General features: G+C 37.8%; 1 protein-coding gene across 6 annotated transcripts in view; it reads right to left on the bottom strand.

Annotated features, from left to right (window-relative positions):
• il1rapl1a (interleukin 1 receptor accessory protein-like 1a) overlaps window positions 1-23572 on the bottom strand; it is a 208557-nt gene that overhangs the window by 93171 nt on the left and 91814 nt on the right. For all 6 annotated transcript variants that reach the window (XM_032567302.1, XM_032567303.1, XM_032567301.1 and 3 more), the window contains 2 exons: window positions 16629-16815; window positions 14134-14287 (listed from right to left, as the gene is read on the bottom strand). In XM_032567302.1, coding sequence (XP_032423193.1) covers window positions 14134-14287; window positions 16629-16815 — 341 coding nt within the window. The remainder of the gene's footprint in view (window positions 1-14133; window positions 14288-16628; window positions 16816-23572) is intronic.

The raw sequence follows: 23572 nt of genomic DNA, 5'->3' as shown, positions 1-23572 counted from the left end.
TAGAAATGTATTTTTTTTCCTGCAACATTTCATATATTGAAGGTTCTGAGAGTCTCTGTCCTCTGATCTTAAGCTGTTTACATATATTTCCAGTTGAGTTCAAGTTTTCAGATTGGCTGTATGATTTTTTTTTTCTCTTTGAAACCAGAAGGTTTGCATGCCTGTGTGTTATTTTATCACAAGCCCTTTGACAAGACGCTTCCAGGCAGGGGTTAGGCATATTTTTGATTGTGTGATTTCCAAGCGTAAACAAGACTCAGAAGTTATTTCTGATGAGAAGAGTTTGAAGGGGAGAAGAATTATCTAACCTGCAGCATTTGAGCAACCAACAACAGGGTCCTTACTGTGAATTTGTCATTTTGTCTTTAGAAGAACAGCAAGATTAGACATGAAACTCAGATTTTATGCATAGTTGTTGAAGCAGCACACCCGCGGTCCAACACTGCTGGCTATGTATTTTTCAAGTCACAGCTGTGCAGAAACTTATTTATGAATGAGAGATTTCAGAGATGGTTTATTTTGCGTTTTATGACACAAATGTTTTCTGACAAAGGCTATTGTCTTATGATGAGTCAACCATTTCAACTTTGGATCACCATTAGGAATACCTGACTACATTTACCCATTCATCCTCCCTTCAGCTGTATGAAATCCACAGTTGTGCCACACTGTGATATTTTCATTTCTGAATTTCACTGTTGGTATGTGTTTTTGGGATGATGTGCAGTGTTGTTTCTCCTTCAAACATGATGTGTTCAATAACAGAGAATACATAAACTATATACTGTACACTTACAGATTATATAGCACAAATGATACTCATCAGAACATTAAGTTTAGAAATCCATCTAGAAGCAGTGCCATCAAAGTATTTAGCAAAAAAATAAAAATAAAAACATTGCAAAAGATCTTGAGAGAACTTAATTTCCACAATGTAACATGCTTTTTTTGAAGCATCTTGGTAATGAGAAACCTTTTTAAAGGCCAACAGTTAGAACTAACTAAGGTGATATTTGCAATAATAGGGACAGGATTTGATTTTTAAATATTGCCATATTTTAGTAATTTACTTGACTTTCCCTGAAGTTTTGCATTTTCTGTTTTAATGCTTTTAAGACTTATTCATCCTGCCACTCACCTTTAATTAATTCATTAATGGACATATAATCACATGTATTTGTGGCTTGATTGGTCTGTTGTAAATTCGGTGCAAATTCTCATGTCAACAAACCCATTGCAATCACACATGCCGAGAGAAAAAAATTAACATGTTCAAAACTTATGCTCACATCTTTATGGTGATACTTACAAATCAGAAAAAAAAACTGACTCATAATCTGTGCAGAAACAATCAACATGGCCAACATGGTATTTATTGATGAAGACAAAAATAAGAAGGTGGGCAGATTTACATTACATTTACAGTACATTTTGTAAATTCCTCGCTATTTGCTCAAACTAAGATTCATCCTGTGACTACCAGAGTTCAGAAAAGGGACAGGGACAACTAAAACATTTTTTCACAATGCTTTGTTTTCTTATTTGCACTCAATGGGTTGCAGCAGCAAGTGGTGCTTATACATGCTTAAAGGGAACATATTTCAAAGCATTTTTTTTTACCATTTGTGTGGTCTGTTTTGTAGCTTATACTTGTGAGAAGCTAAAACTTACAAACATTTTCTGTAAATTTTTAAAAGTAATTATTAACAATATACAGGCTTGTGTACGTTATTTGGGACAGCAGAGCCTTTCATTGACACTGACATGAGAGAACCCACTCAACAAAGCTTTATCTCTTCTTAAAAAGAAATGCACTCGTATAAAGCGTGATTTATGGCCGTTTATACTGCTTTCTATTTTCTGCCATGCATCTAGTTTTTATGATTCATGTGTAAAATCAGCAATAAATTGAAATAAACAGCCTCTCTCTCTCTTTCCTTGTCACGCTCCAAGCCTTGTGACACACATGGTGCTTCTGTTTTGTTGGTTATTTTTCTTTATTTTTTAACTAAAAGCTTTATGTTTTAATCAGGCCATCTCTGAATATGGACAACGTTCTTTTGTGAGTCAGGAGAAAGGAGAAAATATGGACAGCATAACAACATTCCTAGTGATTTAAGTTCTGTGAAGAAAGAAGATTTATCCCTTCAAAAACATGTTATTTATTTAACCTTTTTTTATTAATTAGAGCCTCACTTCAAAGTGTGCATGAAAAGATGTGTGAAAGTAGCTCCTTGTGGCTGTGCTTTTCACTGGTAGACTAATGCCACCATTAATTCACTAGACCAGTGCATGAAACTCGTGCAACTGTTCAAAATAATAGCTCCTCTGACGTGCACTAGACTCACTGAAAATGAAGTAAGAGCTGTGAAGAATTAGGCCACTGATTTTTGCTTTCAACAGGGGGATTGTGGGTAGTAGCGGTTCTCCAGCCCCCTTTGCCACCACAAATAAAACAAAATCCCCTCCATCAACTAATCTAGATGTTCTTTCAGTGCAAAATTGACAAAAATGTTTCACTTTTAAAACTTTTCATGTTGTTTGGTCCCTTGTCCATTGTAACCTGGGCAGAAAGCTTTGTAGCCCATATAAAAAATCAACACTTACTGTTTTGATTATTATGCTGTTCGACTGCAAAAAATTCAAAAAGTTTTTAGCAATTACATGTATTGAAGTTATGTCAACTTCAGGGTACCAGGCTACTGAAAATGCAGGTTTGCTTAAATTTATAACCAAAAATATCACTCTTATGAATGGGACAATGGTCCCAGATGAGGATCAATAATTGTGAGGACTTTGAGACACATGCCTGTGTATATTAGTCATCCAGCTCAACTGTGAGTCTCCAGAATTGACAATAACTCCTCGATAGGCGTTGAAACGTCTTTTGAAAAAAAATCATGAAACGTCCAGCTGACTGTTGTAGTAATTTAAGTTACAGGTTTCTCAAATGCCTTCATTGATATATTGGACTTCAATGCACTTAAATTATTAGAAAGCACAATATAAAATGAGAAGCACAACTTTGTTTTTAAGCAGGTTTGACCTGCTTGAAAACTCGGTTTTAATATGCATTTAATAAAAGCAATCATGGATAAGTAAAATGGCGAATAATCTTAAATTAATTCATTTAATTTTTAACGTAGTTTTCCTGTGGTGTGAAACTACAGTAACTAACCTATATCATCATCTGGGGTTACATTGTTAGAGGGAACTCTGAGCATTTAGTGAATGAAAAATGAATCTTTTGTTACCTTTGGACCAAACCAGACAAACTGTTTATGTATGCTGTTCAGTGCAGAAGCTCTTACACTCAATCATCATCACCATCATTAAAGTTCAAATTAATTTTTAGACAAAATCAAAGTGTAATCTTCTTTGAATGAGCTCTTGAAGGAGACAGCAGGCTAATGGATTTATAAACCGCAAACATGCCTGACGAATAAACTGAGATCAGGCACTTGTGAGCATTTAAAGGTCAGGCAAAGTCATTCCTATAATGAGCAAGCGGGGAGTGGTAGCCAAGATGCAAAAGAGCTGAAACCAATAAATAGTCTTTAAATCTCAGTGAGATGGAGAGCACGATTTCTTTGGAAAAACCTCACTAGACTCGGATCTCCATTAATGCTTCTGCTAATGTTTCAAGAGGAATTCAAATCTCCATAAATTGTGCTTTTCTTCCCCCCTCTCGATCTGTTGCTTCATTTTTATCCCATGCTTATCACTCGATTTTCCTTTCTCTTTCCATTCCATATGCAGGAGGCTTATAGAGACATAGACCAGTGACTTTCAAGCAATTTGGCAGGCGTAGCTGTTGGATATGTCATCTCAAATACAGAGCTTAGTTTTACTAAACTCACAGGACTCCTAAATACAGCAGGAATTTTCTCCAGTCGAACATTTTCAGCTTCAGAGAAACACAGTTTAATTATTAAGTCTCACTTCAAAAGGCTTGAAAGAGGCAGACTTATAATTTTATTTCAATCATGCTCTTGTACGAGGACCGCTCGGCCTAGATAATGATAATCACCAAAGACTGAGGGTGAGTATGTGGGTGGAGTCGGGTAGGTTGGGAAAGATTAATTGCCGAGTATGTAAATTTAGATTCGTCACATGCAGATTGATGTCACTTTTAATTGAATTTAAACAACATGAACTCTGGGCCTGCTTCACGTCTGAAGGGACAGCTGGTGGTGAATGGCGATGAGGAGAGCTGGGAAGACCAAGAGTGAAGTGGAAGTAAGAGAGGTTACAGATGAGGAAAACACTTGAGATTAATCAAGGGTGGAAATGATAGTGGATAGAGGTGCAACATAATAATTAAAGTGAACATATCAGCTTTTGAAATCCTTCCTTTTCACATGTAAATCATAAACTTGTGGTCTATATAAAATAAAACTGCAAGGCTTTGGTTTGAATTCCCCGTTATTGTAGCTCCACAGACCCCTCGTTTATCCCTGTTCTGAGATGCGTTTTAGAGCAACTCATTTTGCTAGGTTTTTTTTTTTTCTTTAAATCTGAATGAAACATTTCACACTCCAGATCGCAGAGCGTTCCAGTCCACCCTGTACGGCCATTTTTGTAGTTTGATGGCCGAGGTACAATTATCTATCGGCAGATAAACTTTTTATTCCAAAGTTTATTAAAGATGTCAACAATGGAAGAATTGTCATGAGGCATATATTTTAGCTGAATCATTTATAATTTAAATATGTTTCCATTGTACTGCTTCCCTCACCAGGTCTATATTTCTATCAGCTGCCTGCCTTCACATCACGGCGCACTCCAAGCGGATAAGGGGATTGTGACCACAAGCCAGGGCAAAAAAAAAGAAAGAGTTCAAATGAATAACATTTATTAAAAAGCATCAGTCCCACAGTGTGTAACTCTTAAGTGAGTTTTAATTTAGTGCACAATATTCAACATATTTAAATGTATCGATGCTTTCAGAAGCCAGCTTTTTTCTGGTTTATGAGAGCTTTTGTCTGCACACCTTTCTTTGTTTTCCATCTATTTGACACCATAGGAAAACATAGAATCCACACTTTCATAATCTATAGATAACTCGAAACATCCCCGAGGGAGACTTCTTCCAGGTTTTGTCCTGGCCAGTCATGAATGTCGAACATCCTAAGGTTACTGAACAGAACTTACATATAATGACTTCCTAAAGACAGTCTGCATCCACAACTGAGAAACCCTGAGGTATCCCACTTGGTGCTATTTGATAGGTCACTCTTAGATTATACATATAAAGATTTTATAACGAGGCACACATTTTAACCAGTCCATTTGCATTCCGCTTCTATGCTCCATAAAACTGGAACAAACTTTCAGAAAACTGCAAAACAGCTGAAACCCTGACTCCCATTAAATCTAGACTAAAACCCACTTGTTTAGAGTTATTTTTGAAACATTGACCAACATTTTGATGTAATATTTACTGGGTTTCTCAATTGTTGACTGTGTGGCATCTTCTATCACTTTGTATTTTTGTGTTTTAATGACGTAATGAACTTTGAACTGCCTTGTTGCTGAAATGTGCTATACAAATAAATGTGGTTGATTAATTGATTTGTATCTTTGAATTAACTATTTTTAAGAAAACTTTGTTCCTCTGTCAATCTGTAGCATCACTTACTGATCCAAAACACGCCACTCTAGCATGGGTCTTCTGGTCAGATGTAGTTCTTAAAGTTTTGATGAGTCCTTTGACAAGACAGAACCCACATGTTTTTTATTAATTATAATATTTATTGAGAAAAAGGGGTTATATTATTTATTTGGTCACTTCTGCATCTGTTGTCCCTCTCACTAAAGAGGAGATAACTGCAACCTGACACAAAGTTAGGTGCAAATTGCTGACATCTGCTGAACTTGCTTGCTGTGTTTGCTCCTGTATGTATTCAGTCCAGCCTGCTATTTAAATCCAGTACAGACATTAGGTGATAGCGGGGGCACTGCTTTTGAACACTTTTCACTCAGAACAGTCAAATCTGAACTTTTGGATTCAAGATAATCCTAAAAATGTTATTAGAATCCCACCCTGTCTTGAGAACTCAATATTGTGTATCATATTTTCTGGGGAGATTGTTTGACCTGAAACTAATGAGTCATTTTAACCAGGCCAGATATAGAAATCCTGGTCTTTAATGTAAATGTTTTATGTAAGAGTCCCCCAGGCTATTTTCATACCCAATGTTTTTTTACTCACTAGATGAGTATGACAGACAGTAGGTTATGCTATCCTGCTGATGCATCAAACATTTTACAGTGTGTGCAGCAGTCAGCAGTGTGATTTGCACAAGCAGGATGTGTATGCCAAACTTGTACACAAGTACATAACATGTCGATGAAGACAAGAAAAGTCAACTGCCTGAGTAACACTTATCTCAGGTGAGATTTCACCATCTCCTCTCGGAGGTCCTTTGCAGAACGCGGAGCAGCGTGTAAGAGATCACGAATGGGCGTCATGCTGCTTGATGGTAAATGTGCAGCATATTTACTCATTTTGGAAATTAAAAGGAATTCAGCTAAGAGCAAATCCATCTCTTTTTCTCTCGTCTATTATCTTTACCCACTTTCTCCTCTTCTAGCCCGTCACTTGTGCGCCATAAGTGCTTATTGCTGCCTCTCTATCCAGCCATCCGTCTTTCTTTAGTCTGAAATATAAGGAGGTACAACAGATGGAAGACATGTGGATACCACAGCTCTGTTTCCCTGCGTCTCTTTTGACTGACTCTGCCTCTTTCTGCAACATCGCCTGAGATTACATCCAGCTGGCTCGGTACAAATCAAGTTATCACTTTAATAAAAAATAAATAAATAAGATAAAGCAAGAAACCCATCATATCCTCATGCTCACATAAGTGGACACAGGCAGCAATGTTTTATAAGGGTAGGAAGTGGTCATGTTTCTGAAGGTGACCCTCAGGAAGAGAAACAGTAAAGAACCTCATATAGCAAGGAGAGCACAGCTCTACACCTTAACTCCATTCAAATCCATAGACACAATATCTAAATTTAATACTGATACTCTTAGCACATGCACTATGCATGCTGTTCGGTTTGAAATAAAAGATGGAGAGTTCTGAGATACAAAGCAATCGATACCAGCCTTTTCTGCAGAGGAAGTTGAATTCATCTGCAACACAATCCTGTACAGTGAATTAAGAATAAAGAGCAAGGGAGTGCCGTGGTGGCGTAGTGGTTAGCGCAACCCATATTTGGAGGCCTTGAGTCCTCGACGCGGCCGTCGCGGGTTCGACTCCCGGACCCAGCGACATTTGCCGCATGTCTTCCCCCCTCTTCTTCCCCATTCCTGTCAGCCTACTTTTGTAAAAAGGGACACTAGAGCCCACAAAAAGACCCCCTGGAAGGGTTAAAAATAAAAAAAAAAAAAAAAAGAATAAAGAGCAAACCCCCCATAAATATACATTTATAAATAAACTGTCAGTTATTTTATTTTCATGCGTTAATATGTTTATTCACAACACATAAAACCAGTTTCCCAAGGGTCACCCCACTCGATGCAGATGCTGTATGAGTGGTAATGTGTGGCAGACAATTTCTTTCCCGAGCCCAATTCCTCCTGCCCTCTCCACCTCCGATTCACTGTGCCAAATGGTACATTTACATTGGCCATAACCTCAATAGCCACACTCGCAGGCAATGCTGAATGTGCAGGCAGACATTTCTGCTGTGAGGGGATGCAGACAGAGGTATAATGGGAGCAATGGATAGAAGCGTACGCCTGAGGCATCCATCACACCGAACGACTCCATTACAGTAAGTCCGACAGAGGCAAACGGTAATGTGCACTGTGATAAACACTGGGATAATAGTCTGTTTATGGTCGTGGACACACCGTTTCTGCTGGGAAACACTGGCAGCGAATACAGATAAGAAACAGGAGTACCAACCTCTATCTTTTTTGTTACTTCAATCTCTTCTCCTCCTTTCGCCGTTATCAGTTACTTTCACTCCGTTGTTCTCTTTATCCTTATTCCCATTCCCACTGTATTATATTTTCCTTTCCACAGAACGCATAGGGGAGCTGCATACATCAGCGTAACTGGGCTTTTATCTGTTGTTATACTATTGTAGCGTGGTCATCACAGCTGGAACGAGGCCTGAGAGAACCATAAAAATGAGCAAAGAATGATTCAGACATGCAATAAACAACAGACATTTAAACCCCAAGTTACATATAAAAAGGAAAAACGAAATCGCATAAAAGTATTTAGAAATATGGTGGTTCGTAAGCTAATTTACAACTCCTTCCAGAAAGAAAGAAAACTTTTATGTGAAGCAGGGGAATATACCTACGTTGTTAAATTCATGTTTTTAACACAATCAGTAGGGGCACAATTATTAATATGGCTAAGAATATTTTTAAAATAATCGTAACTGAAACATTTTCTATTCTTTTTTTTAATTGATCTGAGTTTCTAGGAACTTTTTGTTTGCATTCACAACTTTTCATATACCTAGGGAATTATTATAATGTTGCAGAGACACATTTCTTTTACACACAGTCAGGATGGTGGAAAGGGAAGTAAAATCTCCAAAGTTAATTGTTAAACTGTTTCAAAGTGACAACTTGGGCTTACGTGTCTCCATAACAACTATGATATGCTGATTAGTATCGTCTTTTCTGTCAGAACTTGACTTGGAGTTTCTTGCACTTAAATGGTGCTTTTTGTTTACTGAAGTTTGATATTATTGGTACACATAAAAGTAATTATAGCTGCACTTATACATTTTTTAATTGTCATGACTTGCATCACATTAAATCAGAGGTGCTACAAGTTCAATTCCTTAAAATCTCCCTCGTGTTCAAACATAAAATGGAGCAAAATATATTGCTAACACCTTGAATCTGTCTAGCTTACAAAGAATTTTGTTCACTCAGGTGTGACATCATTCCTAGATTTAAGCTCTGACTTCCTGGACAAACCACAAGACCATTTGAATAAAACTGAACTTTTCAGAAAGAAACACTCCAACTGGGTCTGGTGTGAAACCAAGATGGAACATGTGGAAAAGCAACTCATGCGGATTGGTAAGTTTGATGTTAAGTTGAATTCACCAAAAACTAATGAGGGATAAAACTGAAAGGTAAAAGAACGTATGTACCCACACAGGTACATGCGTATCTGTGATTTCAGTTCAGGGATTAATCTTCAAGTCCCTAAAAGGAAGAAAGAGTAAACATAAATATGAACTAATCTACGAGAAACAAAAGAAAGAAAGTCGCTCACAGTATATAAGAGGATACACAATAAGGCAATATCTTTAGAGTTGGAAGGTAAATGTGAAAATATGTACAGAGAAATCAAGGTGAAGGTTTTTTGTGCAACTACTAAATACCGACTTCATAAAAGTTTGTGTCGACTATACCTTCCAGTGTCCTGGTAAGAGCATTTAAATGCACCATGATGAAAACATAAAATAAAGCAATGAGGCGTGGCTCCCCATTTGCTTTAAATTTCTATTAACCTGAGTAGCTTCAGCACTTGATTGAAGAGGTTCTGGATCAGCCTGATCCTTTGTTTATGCCCATAGTTAACCTCTATTACAAGGCTGACCTCATCTCAGATATAGTAGCCCTGTCTCCTCTTTTATATAGTCGAGCAAAATGAGAACAGCAAACACACACAAACACATATTACATACTATATACGTATATATATATATATACCTCACTCAATATGGAGCAAGGCAGGGTCGGAGTAAAGGCTAGTGTTTATTGCACAAAATTCAGCATCAGTTAAACTTAATGACCTCCTTCATCCTCCTGGCCTATGGAGGAAAGAAAAAAAACAGTAAAACATTAGTACCTAGATCTTAAACATAGTTTGGCCTTTTATACTTGCTGTCTAGGCAACGGTGGTTTAACAGGATGTGATAAAATGTGGGTAATCGCACGCCCACTTGAGGGGATGATGGTGTGGGTTTATTAAAAGAAATGAGTCCATGGTGAGGATGAGCTAATCTGATTCTATCCGGATACCAGAGCTGTAAAGAGGAGGTAGCCCACTGTTGTAATAAGGTAAAATGTATATAATAAGGCAAAATGGTAACAAATAGTGTATTTACAGAGGAAACAAGCTGCTCTATGTAGTGTGGTTATATATATATATAAATCATAGAAGTTTTTACATATTTGAAAAAAGTGCTGGTTTTAGTTTAGATGCTCTTTATTTACACTTAGCCTACTTTTATATTGTGCTGCTTTAGTAATAAAACCTTTACATAAATTTTTATTAGCTGCCATGTAGACCAAGAATTGAAAGAACAAATTTTAATCAAATAAACCTGAGTAAACAAAAGATCTAATTTAACAGTTAGCAAACCAAGGCCACAAAATAATCACTAAAAGGTTAAGCTGATAATATTAAAAGCTAACTCAATGCTGCTGTTTTCTTCTTTGTTTCTGTCTCATGTTGATCAAAGTAGCCGCCCTCCCATAGTACTTTTCATATCTTGTATTTTACATTGGATTTGCCTCCCCTATTTGTCCATTGTTTTTGTTGCATCTTGTAGAGCTAATAACGAGTGGAAATGAGAAGGTTCTTTTCCTTTTGCATCTTCTTTTTCTACCTCCTTGTATTAAAATGTAGACAGCATATTTATACTTGTATAACTTTTATGATCATCCTCATAGTAAAAGCTAAGGTCATTCCACCAAGTCAGTAAACATACAGCATTACAGCCAAAGGAAGCATAATAAACTGTAGGAGCATCTTAACAACTCATCATGTAATTGAAAAGGTAATTCAATTCAAAAAGTGCAATTCTTTATGCACAGTGATATAGTTCAAGAGAGAATTTCTTTAAGTTTTAATTATTATGGCTTGGAGCTATTGAAAATGAATGCTTTAGTTTCTAAAAAAGTTCAACCTTACATAAAAGCAATAAGTACAATTTTTATAACAAAATTTTGGCCAACACAATCGTGGAGGAGAGGGTCATGCTGATTTGACACGAGTGACAGAGTCATTGACACCTGAAGGGCAACAAACCAGAAAAGATCATTGCAAGATAATCTGTTTGTCTATACACCATTTTATGCAAACATGATCAAGTAAAATTGGGTGGAAATGCATGATAGAAAAAGGTAATCAATACAAGAAATCAGGAGAACCATAGAGTCCTAACAAAATCATGACAAAACAAATGTAAAATAGTCTTGTGAAGGGATGGAAAGACAGTACAAGCTGTTTGGCATCTAATGCAAAATGTCTATATTTGTCAACCAAGAAGTTTTAGAGAGCATCATGTTTCCACTGTACTGACAACCCTAATAGGTGCTGACTTCTTTTTTCCCTGCAGGACTTGTTACCCTGCCATCAACCTCATAAAAGTACCAATACCTGCTTTAATGAGCATGAAATCCCTGTGCTGGATTGACCATTATACTTTGACTGAAACTGAAAGTTGAGAGGCACCAGACCCAATAGCTTCCCAAACACCCCAGCAGAGCCACCGGTTGATTTACTCTGTTCTAGGCAGTAAAGACTTGTGCAGAAGGAAACCCAGTACATATTCTGCACATTACTCACAGACATACTATTAAGTGTGCCAACATTTCTGCATTTAAATCCTTTATTATTGGTCTTATGCAATATTCAAATTTTCTCAGGGATTCTTTTGGGTTTTCATTAGCCGTAAGCCTTAATCCTGAAACGTAGTAGAAACATGCTTGATATATATGCATGTAATGAATCTATAAAATATGAGATTAACTTTCAAAGCTGAATAATAAACTATTTAACTATTCTAATTTATTAAGATGCACCTGAAAATTTAGCATGTAGAACAACAAAGACAAGATATTAATACAAATAGCTAATGCATTAGATCTATGATTATGACAACGATAATACAACAATAGAGAAAGTAAGAGGAAAAATGCTCTATGTCAGAGAGGAACACTGCCAGCCACTGCCAGAAAGTTTAAATTTTCTCATTTACAATGAAAGCATTTAATCCACATTTAATCATTCACAATTATCTACCATTTGGTGTAACCAAAATCTAATTTCTGATAATTATTTTTGGACAAAAATTTTCATTGTGGCAATGACTGCTAAGTTTTGGTAAATGAAAATCTTTACCAGTAACGTATGTACACGCCCGCACACAAAATTAAAGACACACAGACCTTGACGTGTGATAAAATCCTGCTCTTCCAGGTATGAATATATGTCTGGATATGTTTGCAGCTCAAGCTGCTCATATGGAAGCAGTGATCACTTTGTAGACATGGCATGATAGTAAAAAGACCAAAATTAGTATGTCTGCCCAGAGTTAGCCATCCTGGGTGTAAGCAAAATTCAGGTGCTCGAGGTAAACATTTTGATCCAACTGTAGCAGCTTGCATAGATGAGTTGTCATTTAATCACAAAAGAGTAATAATCAATAATAGGATGAAAAACCATTAAAAAATTCTGGGTTACTAAACAATATATTTAAAAAAAAGCTGAAATTACTTTTGAAGTCTGTACATTATCACAGGATCTGGCATTCTTATCGCTGATCAATTCTCTCTTTTAGCTTTGTTTTTTATTGTCTAGTCAGCCATGATAATTGGACAAAAATTGTGTTGTGATTTATTCTGAGATTGTAGAGCTACCCAGCCTCTGCATTAAAATACAACAGCTGTGTAAGTAGAAATGCACAGAGAAATCAGCTAATAATTGAAGTCGATTTTCAACTTGGTCATATCAACTAGTGAGGAGCTGATGAAAAATGCATGTGATCTTTTTCTAATCTGTAAACACACCATCATGTTGCTCGTACAGCAACAATCTTTGGGGCAGAGGTTATTACTGCAAGACGACTGGAAGAGGTTCCAGTGCGAGTAATGTTTTTAAAAAATGAAATCAATGAAAACACAAATTGTAAAAAGCTGTTAAAAGAACTGCCATTTATCTTAGGTTGTAAATTCATGCCTAAGGTGCAAACTTACTCCATGTTAACTTCAATGGATGTTAAAGTACAGATCTACGTTCTCCAAAGGACCCACACAGAGACTTTTAAACGTGAGAATGTTAACTGTGCTATAATATCCTTAAGACAATTAGAAACTCTCAACTCTGAGGGAAGGCTGCATAGGGGCAGAGGCAAAAGTTGCACTGTTGCCTTGCAGCAAGAAGGTCCTGGGTTTGATTCCCAGCCCAGGGGTCTTTCTGCATGGAGTTTGCATGTCTTCTCCTTGTACTCCGGCTTCCTCCCGCAGTCCAAAAACATGACTGTCAGGTTAATTGGTTTCTCTAAATTCTCCCTAGGTGTAAGTGTGTGTGTGCATGGTTGTTTGTCCTGTCTGTCTCTGTGTTGCCCTGCGATGGACTGGCGACCTGGCCAGGGTGAACCCCGCCTCTTGCCCGAAACATTCGCTGGAGATAGGCACCAGCACCTTCCTGACCCCACTAGAAAATGGATGGATGGAGCTCTGGGGGTGGCACATGGTGCAGAGACGTACAGCAGGCCCCTATTCAGAGGTTATTAGGCCTTGAAAAAGGCAATCTAGAGTTTGATTTCCAACTTTTGGACCACAGTTGCACGTCCTCTTCACTTGCCTTGCCCATTTCTTGTCTAACTACAAAGAATAAAGGTCACTAGTGCCACAATTTTTTTAAGGAAACTGCAATAATTCTGTATTTGTTTTAAAGCAGACTGCCATATTACAACACATGTAACTACCACCACCTGACTTATGGATGTATCTATTTGTTGCATGCCATCCTTGAACCTGTACAAGTAGTGAGGGAAAGAGAGAGAGATAGACAGGCACACTCAAAGAGTAAATCTCTTGACCTTGTGCCTGGCTCTTTAGCTCTCTACGTGAAGGGCTTTAGCCTATGGCCTTAAATATTTCAGCACTGCTCGGCTGACTGGAAATTGCTGAGCTAGAAGGAGAAATGGGGGCCAGGTAACAGCGTTCAGCCTCCCCCAACAATTAACACAGCAGCAGGGCATCATTGCTTTGCACAGTGGCAAGTCTGCAGGTGTGTGTCTGTGTGTGTATATGTATATGTATTTTTTACACCACTTCGTTTTCCTTGAAGTGTTTAATTTTAATTCTGTGAACAAATATCACAACCAGTAGATTGCGCGTCTTCATACCAGTTACTGTGAGTTCCGTCGTCCTTCTGACAGCAAAGCCGCCAAACTGGATTTCGCAGGTGTAATTCCCAATGTCGTCCTCCTTAACTTCTTGAAAGAACAACTTGTCTCCCCTCTGGAAGATAGTGGCCCGCCACTTTTTTGGACGACACTCCTACATAACAGAGAAGGACAGCCAGGTTAAAGTGTCTCACATTATGCTTAAACAATGATAATACCTCACTTGGAAACTGGCAATAAAGCGATAAAGTACATTGAACTGCAAATGGCAAAACAATTATTGTTATCAGTTTGAAAAATGAGACCTAAACACTGTTTACAAACTCCTGAAAAAGTATTGATGCCAAACACTTTTTTCTCATTTTGTCACATCACAACTCCCGACTTCAATGCTTGTTATTGATATTTTACGTCCTAGATCGCCACAAAGTAGTGTATAATTTTAAGATGGAAGGAAAATGATGTATGGTTTTCTAAAACCTAAAAAGCTAAAAATCTGTAATATGTGGCATGCATTTGTATTCAGGTGTCCCGAGTCAATAATTGGTAGAGCTACTTTTCACCGCAATTAAACCCGAAGGCTTTGCAAAACAGTTCAAGCTCAGTCAGATTGAGTAAAAAGCTTCTGTGAAAGTCAATTTTCAAGTCTGGTCTCACATCCTCAATTTGATATAAACTTAGATATGAACTTTAACTGGGCAACTGTAACATAAAAATCGGATTTGATTTAAACTACTCTATTGTAGAACTGCCTGCATACTGTTTATGCAGGCCCTCCTGGTGCAAGTGACCCCATGCCTCAGTCTCAATGCAGTATTTGTTTTCTGGCCAACACAGTCATTTGCATGAAGACCAGAAAGTTCACCCTTTACCTCCTTTAAACGGATGTTCTCATTACATATCTGTACTGTGTCCTGTGCATGACTTAAGGCAAACTGCAAACAGACCTGTTATGGTTTTCATTAAAATTTGTTTTCTGTATTGCCACTCTCACATTAAAGAAAGATCAGCCAACAGATTCTCCTACCTTAACAGTGGATCCATTCAGCTTCTTGACTGCCTCACTGATTAATGTCATCCTTAGAAGAGATGTATTGTACTGAGATTAATTTAGACATAGGTCTATTTACAGATTAGGTTCTTGCCTGAAGGCAATAAGCAGTGCTTGATTTCATTTAAGGAAATCAGAGTAAAGGGGACTGAATCCACATGATATTCAAACATTTTAAAAACGTCTGAATATCAATTTTCTTCTTCTTCACAAGTACACATTACTTTGTGCTGGTCGACCCAATAAAATCCCCCCCAAAACACAATGCCATATTTGATTTTTAACATGACAAAATGTGAACAAGTTCAAAGAGTGTGAATACATTTGTAAGGCACAGCAAAGCAGAGTTTCATCTTCATCACTGGTCGTTATTCAAGCTGGACACAAAGTCTTTGGAAACAGCACGCAGCTCTAAGCCACTGGATAAACTGTTGCAGATGCATGGATTGACACTGACAAAATAATTCCATATTGTAAAATGATCGGGCTTTGCCATTATCCTTCTTATCTGATTATGATTTATTGCACTGAACTGAATATTCTCCTTTCAATATTCTACTAAAGCCACAGAGGAAGGAGAATTTTATTTACAGAAGTCTCTTCTGGCACAATAAGTGTGTTTGTTCTGCTTCTGTGCAAATGCGAGAGTATCCGTGTGCAAGCACAATGAGTAACTATATGACACGATCCGCTCTCCAGCTCCTCGACGCTCTGTCGGGGAGGACGACGATTCTATTCTATCCTTGCTCCCGGCAGCTTCTGAATTCAATCACAAAGGCTCCACCGAGGTCCAAATAACTCTGGGTCCCAGCACTCCCAGTCATTACCCAGATTGTAATTGAATTTTCGAGAGAACTTGAGGTCAAGCCTGGCCAGTTAATCTACTGCTGATCTGCCTGTGATTAGTTTGGCCTCCACCCCTTGGTTGGGATGCACTTTGTTGTCCGCAGGCTGTGCCTGACCTGGGAGAGACAAGGACCCAAGAGAGGGGAGGAGGGGGTGACTCAGGGTGCAGGAGCATTTGTAGGGCATTGAGTCTTTCCACGGGGCACAAAGTGACATTGCACAATTTTATTCTCATAGAAGTTTTGTGCTCATTATGAAAGTCCTTGCTGTGGCTGCCATCTGCACAGTGTTTATTCTCTCATCGTCTCAGAGTGCTGTGTGGACCACTGCAAATATAGCTTAAGTAATTGCCCACATACATAATCTGACTAAGTGATTTGGAACTGCATTTCCGACAAGGCTTTTAAATTTAAACAACAAAGAAATGAGATGAAAATAAAAGAAGCATTTAAAAATATTTTCTAGTTGTATGATCACAAAGACAGAAGCCTGTTGTTGCCCGTTTCAAGAAGGCATCAATATCCATAAAAGATTCAACATTCAACCAATCTTGAAAGATTAAACATATAATAAATCCCTATCATTCACTAAAGCCTACCTTGTACCACGTGATTTCAGGCTCCTTCCCAGGTTCAACGTAGTCATCTATTTCTGGACATAGGATGTGGAACCTTCTACTGAGCTCAGCCTTCTCAGTTATTCTCATGTTGGAGTTGTAGCAGAGGTCTGTGTCATTTTCAGCCACAGCCAGAGCCATGGAGACCTTCATGCAGTACGTAGAGTTCCTGTTGGTAGAGAAAAACACCAATTGAAAAATAAACTTCAGAAAAGTGATCATCAGTGATTGCTTCTTATTTAATGGGTAGGACCTCTACACTGCCAGTCACATTGGTTGGCATGTAGCCAAATCAACAAAGACACAAAATCAACCTTCTTGCCGTCTCAGTACCTGTCAAATTTGACAAAAATCTGAAGAGTCACATGAGGAACAGAGACTATAGGGAAGGACTCAGAAGTCTGGATGATCTAGGGAGGTTATGCAAACAGAAACGGTAAAGAAGACTACCAGTGATTATTAAGTTAAACATATGTTTTCAGTGTTAAGCTATGCTACATCAGAAAAAGATGTATGTATATATTTTTTTATATTCAGATCTTTACCAGGGGTCCAAATAAATGCATCCAGTACTATACCTGACATTACATCACCATTGCTACAGTTACATTCTGAAATAAAAAAACCAACACCGTCTTTGATGTCTTTTTAGCCATCTGTAATGCTTCTCAGTTTATTTGTTTTTTTCAATCTCCCTCATGCAACCGTGTGAGTGTGGGCTTGGAGATAATGACGCATTCAGCAGCCTTGTACAGTCAATGCCCAACGCTCGCGAATACTGTTGGATTTATGGAGAGAGTCGGGCAATGCTAATCAGAGAAGTGAAAAATGCAGAGACAGCCCCACATAGAAGGGAAAGCTGGTTGGTCATCACAATGAGTCAGTCTTCACTGCTTGTCAACCCCTTTTTGTTTCCCAGCAACCATCAACACGGCTATCTAGCTTTGCTATCTAGGAAAGAATAATGACTCTCTCTCGTTGCTGTTAATGTCGTTGGTGTGTGTCACCAGTGACAGTGCGATTCCACAGCTCCCACTTTCCCAGCACTGCCATTGACAAGGCTGAAGGCATACAAACTGCTTTGCTGCCATAATGCTTTCCACTTTTCTGGGAAGCATTTCCACAAGATTTTGAGGCATTAATTTGGGCAAAGGTTCCTGTTTAGCTTTACGATCTGAAGCAGTGGTAGGGTTATAGTTTTCAGATTACAATTCATACTAGACTAGACATACTAGAACATCTGTTTTCATATTTATATTGAGCTCCTGTTCTTGATTCTGACTTTGAGAGTCAGAAGGTTGATGGCACACAAAATGGGAAAATAGGAAAGAGCATGTTCATGGATAAGATAATCGATATGGAAGTTATGGATGTTCTGGAGTATATCTTTGTGTCTTTGAATTTGTTCTCAAAAGATGCTATTCCACTAATTGAGTCTGGAGGTAATGCATTACTGGAGCGGAGTGTCAGTAGTACTCTACTGGCTCCATATTATGAAGAATGGATCAGCCCTAAAACAGCCCATACTTTGCCCTTGTTGCCTGCCCCGACTACCTGTGATCTGACTCGGTCAGTCTCTTGGTCATAGGACTGTGAGAACACACATGCAGGCTTTCGTTTCATTTCATTAGATTACATTTACAGCTGACCAGATGCTCCCATTCACTGTAAATGACATGGTTTCATATGATATACTCAGGTTATAGAAGCAATAAGGGAGTCACCTCTCCCATATAAACACCTCTGACCCCCCCAGGGCCATAAAATACAGAGACTCACACACCCCTTCATGCAAACACACTCACACTCAAAAGACAAATGTAGCTTTTGTGTAGCTATGGAAGATTGGTTTGAGATAGCAGTGAGGGGGAACAGAGGGAGAATAGCTACTTGAATGAGGAGAGGAGATACCGTGTACCTCCACACAGGAGATGACTAAAAGGGCATCTGGAAAATGTAGGAAGAAAAGTAAGATGGAAGATATTGCAAAAGAGCACTGCCCTCATAGAGTTGAATTTGAACATTACTGACTCAATACCTTCTATCTAGGGAGAAGAGAGTGGGAAGTTGCAATGTAGGCTTGCAGAGTACTCTTGGATGATATAGAAGAGAACCAGGGAAGAGAACTTTTTAAATACACACTAACGTAACATAAACCTCGACACCTACATACAGTTAAGTAGAAAAAAGAAACAAGAAAATGTCTTATTTAAGTGTTGGGTCACCAAATGTTCCCATACAAGTAGTGCCTAAGCACTGATTAGACAATATTTTCCCCACTGCTGGGCTTCCACAGAAGGAAGTTGAAGTGCAAACAACCTTTGCATAAATTTAAAGAATAATTAAGTTGAGTAAATGTATTTTTAAAAAAACCACAAGACGCACATGATAGGTTAAAAAACCTGTAATGAACATTTTTCCCACTTTTTTAACCTGCACACCTGCCACAACTCTGGTCTATGAATCTGAAACCTTTAGCTCTGTTTCTTGATATTGGAGGGAAAAAAACCCAAAAAACATAAACAGTGAAGTCCTGAATCTAATCTAACAGGTGCCATTTTAAATCTCGGAATATTTACCACGCATGCATAAGTTTTAAAAGTGTTATCTGGAAGAAGATTATTATTATGGCTCTGCCGGAAAACCATAACTCTCTCAATTTATTCTCTCTTTTGATGCTGGGGGAAAATGCAGCATCTTCGTCTAATCCGTTTCTTTTTTACGTTTTTGTTACTTGGATTTTCTTACACCACCAAAATAACAGTGATAAAGAAAATAAAAACCCAGCATAATAGTTTTCATCACATTATCTTTAAACGAGCTAAAAGTATCCTGAAAAACTATTTGCCCAATTGCAGATTTCTTATGGGTTTTTTTTTCTCACACTAAATTTTTATATCAAGCAAATCTTGAAATCACACAAAAAGAAGTCAAATAAGCACAAATAGTTGCTCTTAAGGTGTGATTTAATTTATTAATGAAAAAAAATACAAATCAATGTAACCATGTCTGAAAATAGTAACTACTTCTGAATCATAATTACCATTTGTTTCGTTATTGGTGATAACTGTCACTAATAGTTTATAACAGGTAATCAGGGACCTTCATCCTTTAATAAATGTTTAAATTCATTTTAAATTCAAGCACATGAGGTCCTCAAACAAAAGCAGCCGCAGACCATTACAATACCACCACTTTTGACTAAATTTAATATTTTATTCTGAATTGTTGCAGTAGTTTTTCACCAGATATAACAAAACACACACTTTCCAAAACAATCAATTTTTGTTTTCAGCAGTCTACAGAAAATAAATATGTATTTTTTAAAGTTTTAATAATCATCACAGTGTTTTTGGCAAGCTGGAAACATATTTTTTACAGAGATTTTCTCACTGCCGTGTCACAAAAGCCCAATTTAAAATGCTTCAGTCTAAAAATAAAAAAAGCTCATCAAGGAAATTAAGATATGAAAAAGTTTGAATCAAGGAAAAAAATCCATATAATGAATAGAACACATTTGACCTTTTCGCAAATACAATCAACCTTTTCCAGAGAGGAAATATGAATTCATGCTCTCCAGACCATGGAACCCTTTGCTCTCAATAACGAACTGAATGTGTCATGCTTTCTCTAATGTACTTCTTGATTTGGAAGTGGTTTTCTAATGCTGACCTTTTCTTCCTCCTTTTCACCATTTGTCAGTTAATTGAGCAGTGTAATATTTTAGAGATATTTATTTTATTGCCGTGTTTTTGCACTCCGTTTTCCTTAGAGCTCTGCTCTTACATGTCTGAAGTGTGGACTGCACGCTGGAATGCTGATTATCTCTGTTATTTCATGCCTGCTTTATTTTTGCTCCCCATGCAGATCTAGATTTCATCTGAGTGCTCTTTTTTACTACAGTCTAAAATCATGCATGTTAAAGAAATTGATGAAACCTAATAACTTGGAGTGTGAGTGAGCCTCTGTGTTGACCCCAGGGTGGACTGAAGCCCAGTCCATAATGTACTTCACTTTTAACTTCAATAACAGACTCCACCACCCCTAAACATGAGCAAGCATCTATTTTTGCCATGTAATGATATACCTTACTAATAGTTTACACTTATATGTAGGGCACTTGCTTACTGAGATCAGTGGTTTGGGATCTGAAGTGTTCAGATTTGCCAAGAAGGAGTAGGTTACTTTTGCTGTGATATCATCTCATTTAATTATGTTTTTTGTATTAAAACTCATATGGTTGAATTCTTAAAGACCCAAAAACATTGGTGGCAGCCCCGTTTGTGTGGTGATCAAACTATGTATGCTAAGATGTTAGATCTGCATAATAGCGATATAGGAGTAATATTTTGCTTTCGCTTTGCATCTTCCAATGTTTAAAATTAAGGCAGATACATAACAGTGTAACAGAGCTATGAAGGTAAGGGGCAGATCGAATGAGGAAAAAAAGAAAAACAACAAAGCTTGTGGACAGCTCTGCCGTTTCCCCAGTGTGGATAATTTATTGTTCAGGAACAACATGGACACAAGGAAAAACTATATTTATATTCTTGTGACAATTATTTCATTATTTCTTCTTCTAGTTTTCTAAACAGGCTGTTTTTTAAAACCAGCAAACCACATCATTGCCCCATAAATATTCACCCCTTCACACACTGACTGGGTGTGTGAATGGGTATATTGTAGCCACAGCTGCTCTGAGGCGAGGCTGCCTACGATCGGCACAGCTGGGCCCTTTGACCACCACCAGCAGGTAAGGTGGGTGAAGTGTCTGGCCCAAGGGCACAATGACTGAGACTGACAGAGAAAGGTTTGAGGGCGTAGTGAAAGTTGTGTATATCTAAGAGGAGGACCGAATGCTTGTCCACAAGGTTGAAGCAGTTCATGTACTTAGATACAGAGGCATGTGAAGACTTTGAGAGAGGCACTTGATTCCACTCACACTAAAAACAAAAATGTCCAACTTCTTGCTCAGTTTGTGACCTGTCTGGACATGAAACTGTAGGTAAATTAAAACAAACTAATCACAGTGTGGAGATAACCAGAATTTTTTTTTACCTGCACCGATAAACAGGAGATGCATCTACTCTTTAAATATGCACAGCATGGCTCCCTGTAGGATTGTGGGAAGGTGTTGGTGGTGCCGCTTGATTGACAGCCAGCTGGGGGTTTGATGCTCGGTCCTGTGGTGTCTTTCACATCTGTCACATTCTATTTGAGTGTGGCTGCTTTGGATATTTGTTAGCTCTTCATGGTGGCTGTAATTCTTCACACATTATTACCCAACATGTGGGATAATGTAATCATAGGAAGGAATTACGCATGGTTTCACCCACTCTGAAACACTGACTCATTAGCAGAATTATTATAAAATAATCTATCAGGTGAAGCAAAGAGAGACTGTAATAATGACAAAGGAACTGAGGAGGAAAGACGGATGAATCTGAAGAAATGCTACAGACTCTAATGTGTGATACGCTTAGGGAAAAAATGAGGCAGAGAAATAAAGGAGATTCATGGTGAGCACACGGAGATTACTATGCAAATGAAGTCACCTTCACGTAAAAACTCACAATTAGACTTCAATTTCAGAGAAAGCAGACAGAAAAGGACAAAGATAACCATTCACACAAAAGCACAAATACCACACGCACAGCACAAACAAACATTTTAGTAAATCAGTTTGCTTTCAGCTCTTTTAAAAGAGAAAAATGCTAATTTGGAGACCTTCAGTGAAAAGATTACTTAAATCAAACATTACTGCGACAGGCAGTACATTACACACGTATAGCTAAAGGTAAATGGCACAATTTATCATCAAATCTTCTGTATTGAAATGAATATAATGAATACTGTTTTACAAATTTAAGTAGAAGTTAGGAAATTAAAAAGTACTTGGCAGTCAAGAGCTACCTGACATCTCTTGATGCACAAGCAGCGGGAAAAATGTCTTACGTCAGCAATGACTCTCCACGAGCCAACATCTACAAAAGAACTGAACACATGCAGAAGGCAAGTTACATCCAACTCCGTCAGCTATGGCTTATGTACCGACATGAATACCACAAAAACAACTTGGATAAACTGCTAAAACTTTGTGAAAATCCAAATATGCTTTTTTTGTGAAAAACTGACATCTCCTGTCACTGGATATCAGAAGAAATCTGCATTAAAGTATATTAACTGCCAGAATGAGTACACATTCAGAGAAAGTGCTACAGAGTAAGTCAAAAACACAGCAGTCTTATCTCATCCTGCATGTGTTTTTCAAGTGTAAATAATCCATCCTGTTTTCAGAAGGATGAACATTAGCATAAAAATGCAATGATGCACTTGTTTCATTCAGGTCAGATCTAAGCTGGGCTAAAAACTCTGCTGCACAGTCTCCATCTCTGAGTGTTTTGCAATCCATGCAACCCTAGTTGCATGGATTGCTTGGTCAGCTTCCTTGGCAATTGGCCACAGAGCTTCAAACACAAATATTAAAGGTTTTCTTAATCTGTCTAAAAAAAAAAAAAAAAAACTTAAATGAATGAGGCCAAAAATAAGCTCTCTTTTTCTGAAGCAAGAGGCTAAAGATGAGTGACAGATATAATAGAAAAGTTTATCTTAGCATTTGTAAAATAAACACCCATGGCATTAAAGTAAATCTGCTCCATTTTATAATTTTTGCTCACATTAAAAGTTGGGCTATAATACATAATCCAAACAGTTAATCAATTTTAGATTCTCAATTAATTATTCATTAGATTGAAATTAGGTCCATTTGATTAACTAATTTGTCAGACCTTCTTTCAGTGTTGCAGTGTGAACCCTTTCCAGCAGAGGGCGATACTGGTCATCGTTAAACAGAGCCAGATGAGACTGCAATAAGGAAGGTGGGGCCATACCAGAGCAGTGCAGTGAAAGAAAAGGCACTTTATGCA

This window comes from Xiphophorus hellerii, chromosome 7, assembly GCF_003331165.1.
Source record: "Xiphophorus hellerii strain 12219 chromosome 7, Xiphophorus_hellerii-4.1, whole genome shotgun sequence".
Classification (NCBI taxonomy): domain Eukaryota; kingdom Metazoa; phylum Chordata; class Actinopteri; order Cyprinodontiformes; family Poeciliidae; genus Xiphophorus; species Xiphophorus hellerii.
The sequence above is the reverse complement of the archived record's forward strand: the minus strand, read 5'-3'. Positions and strand labels throughout refer to the sequence as shown.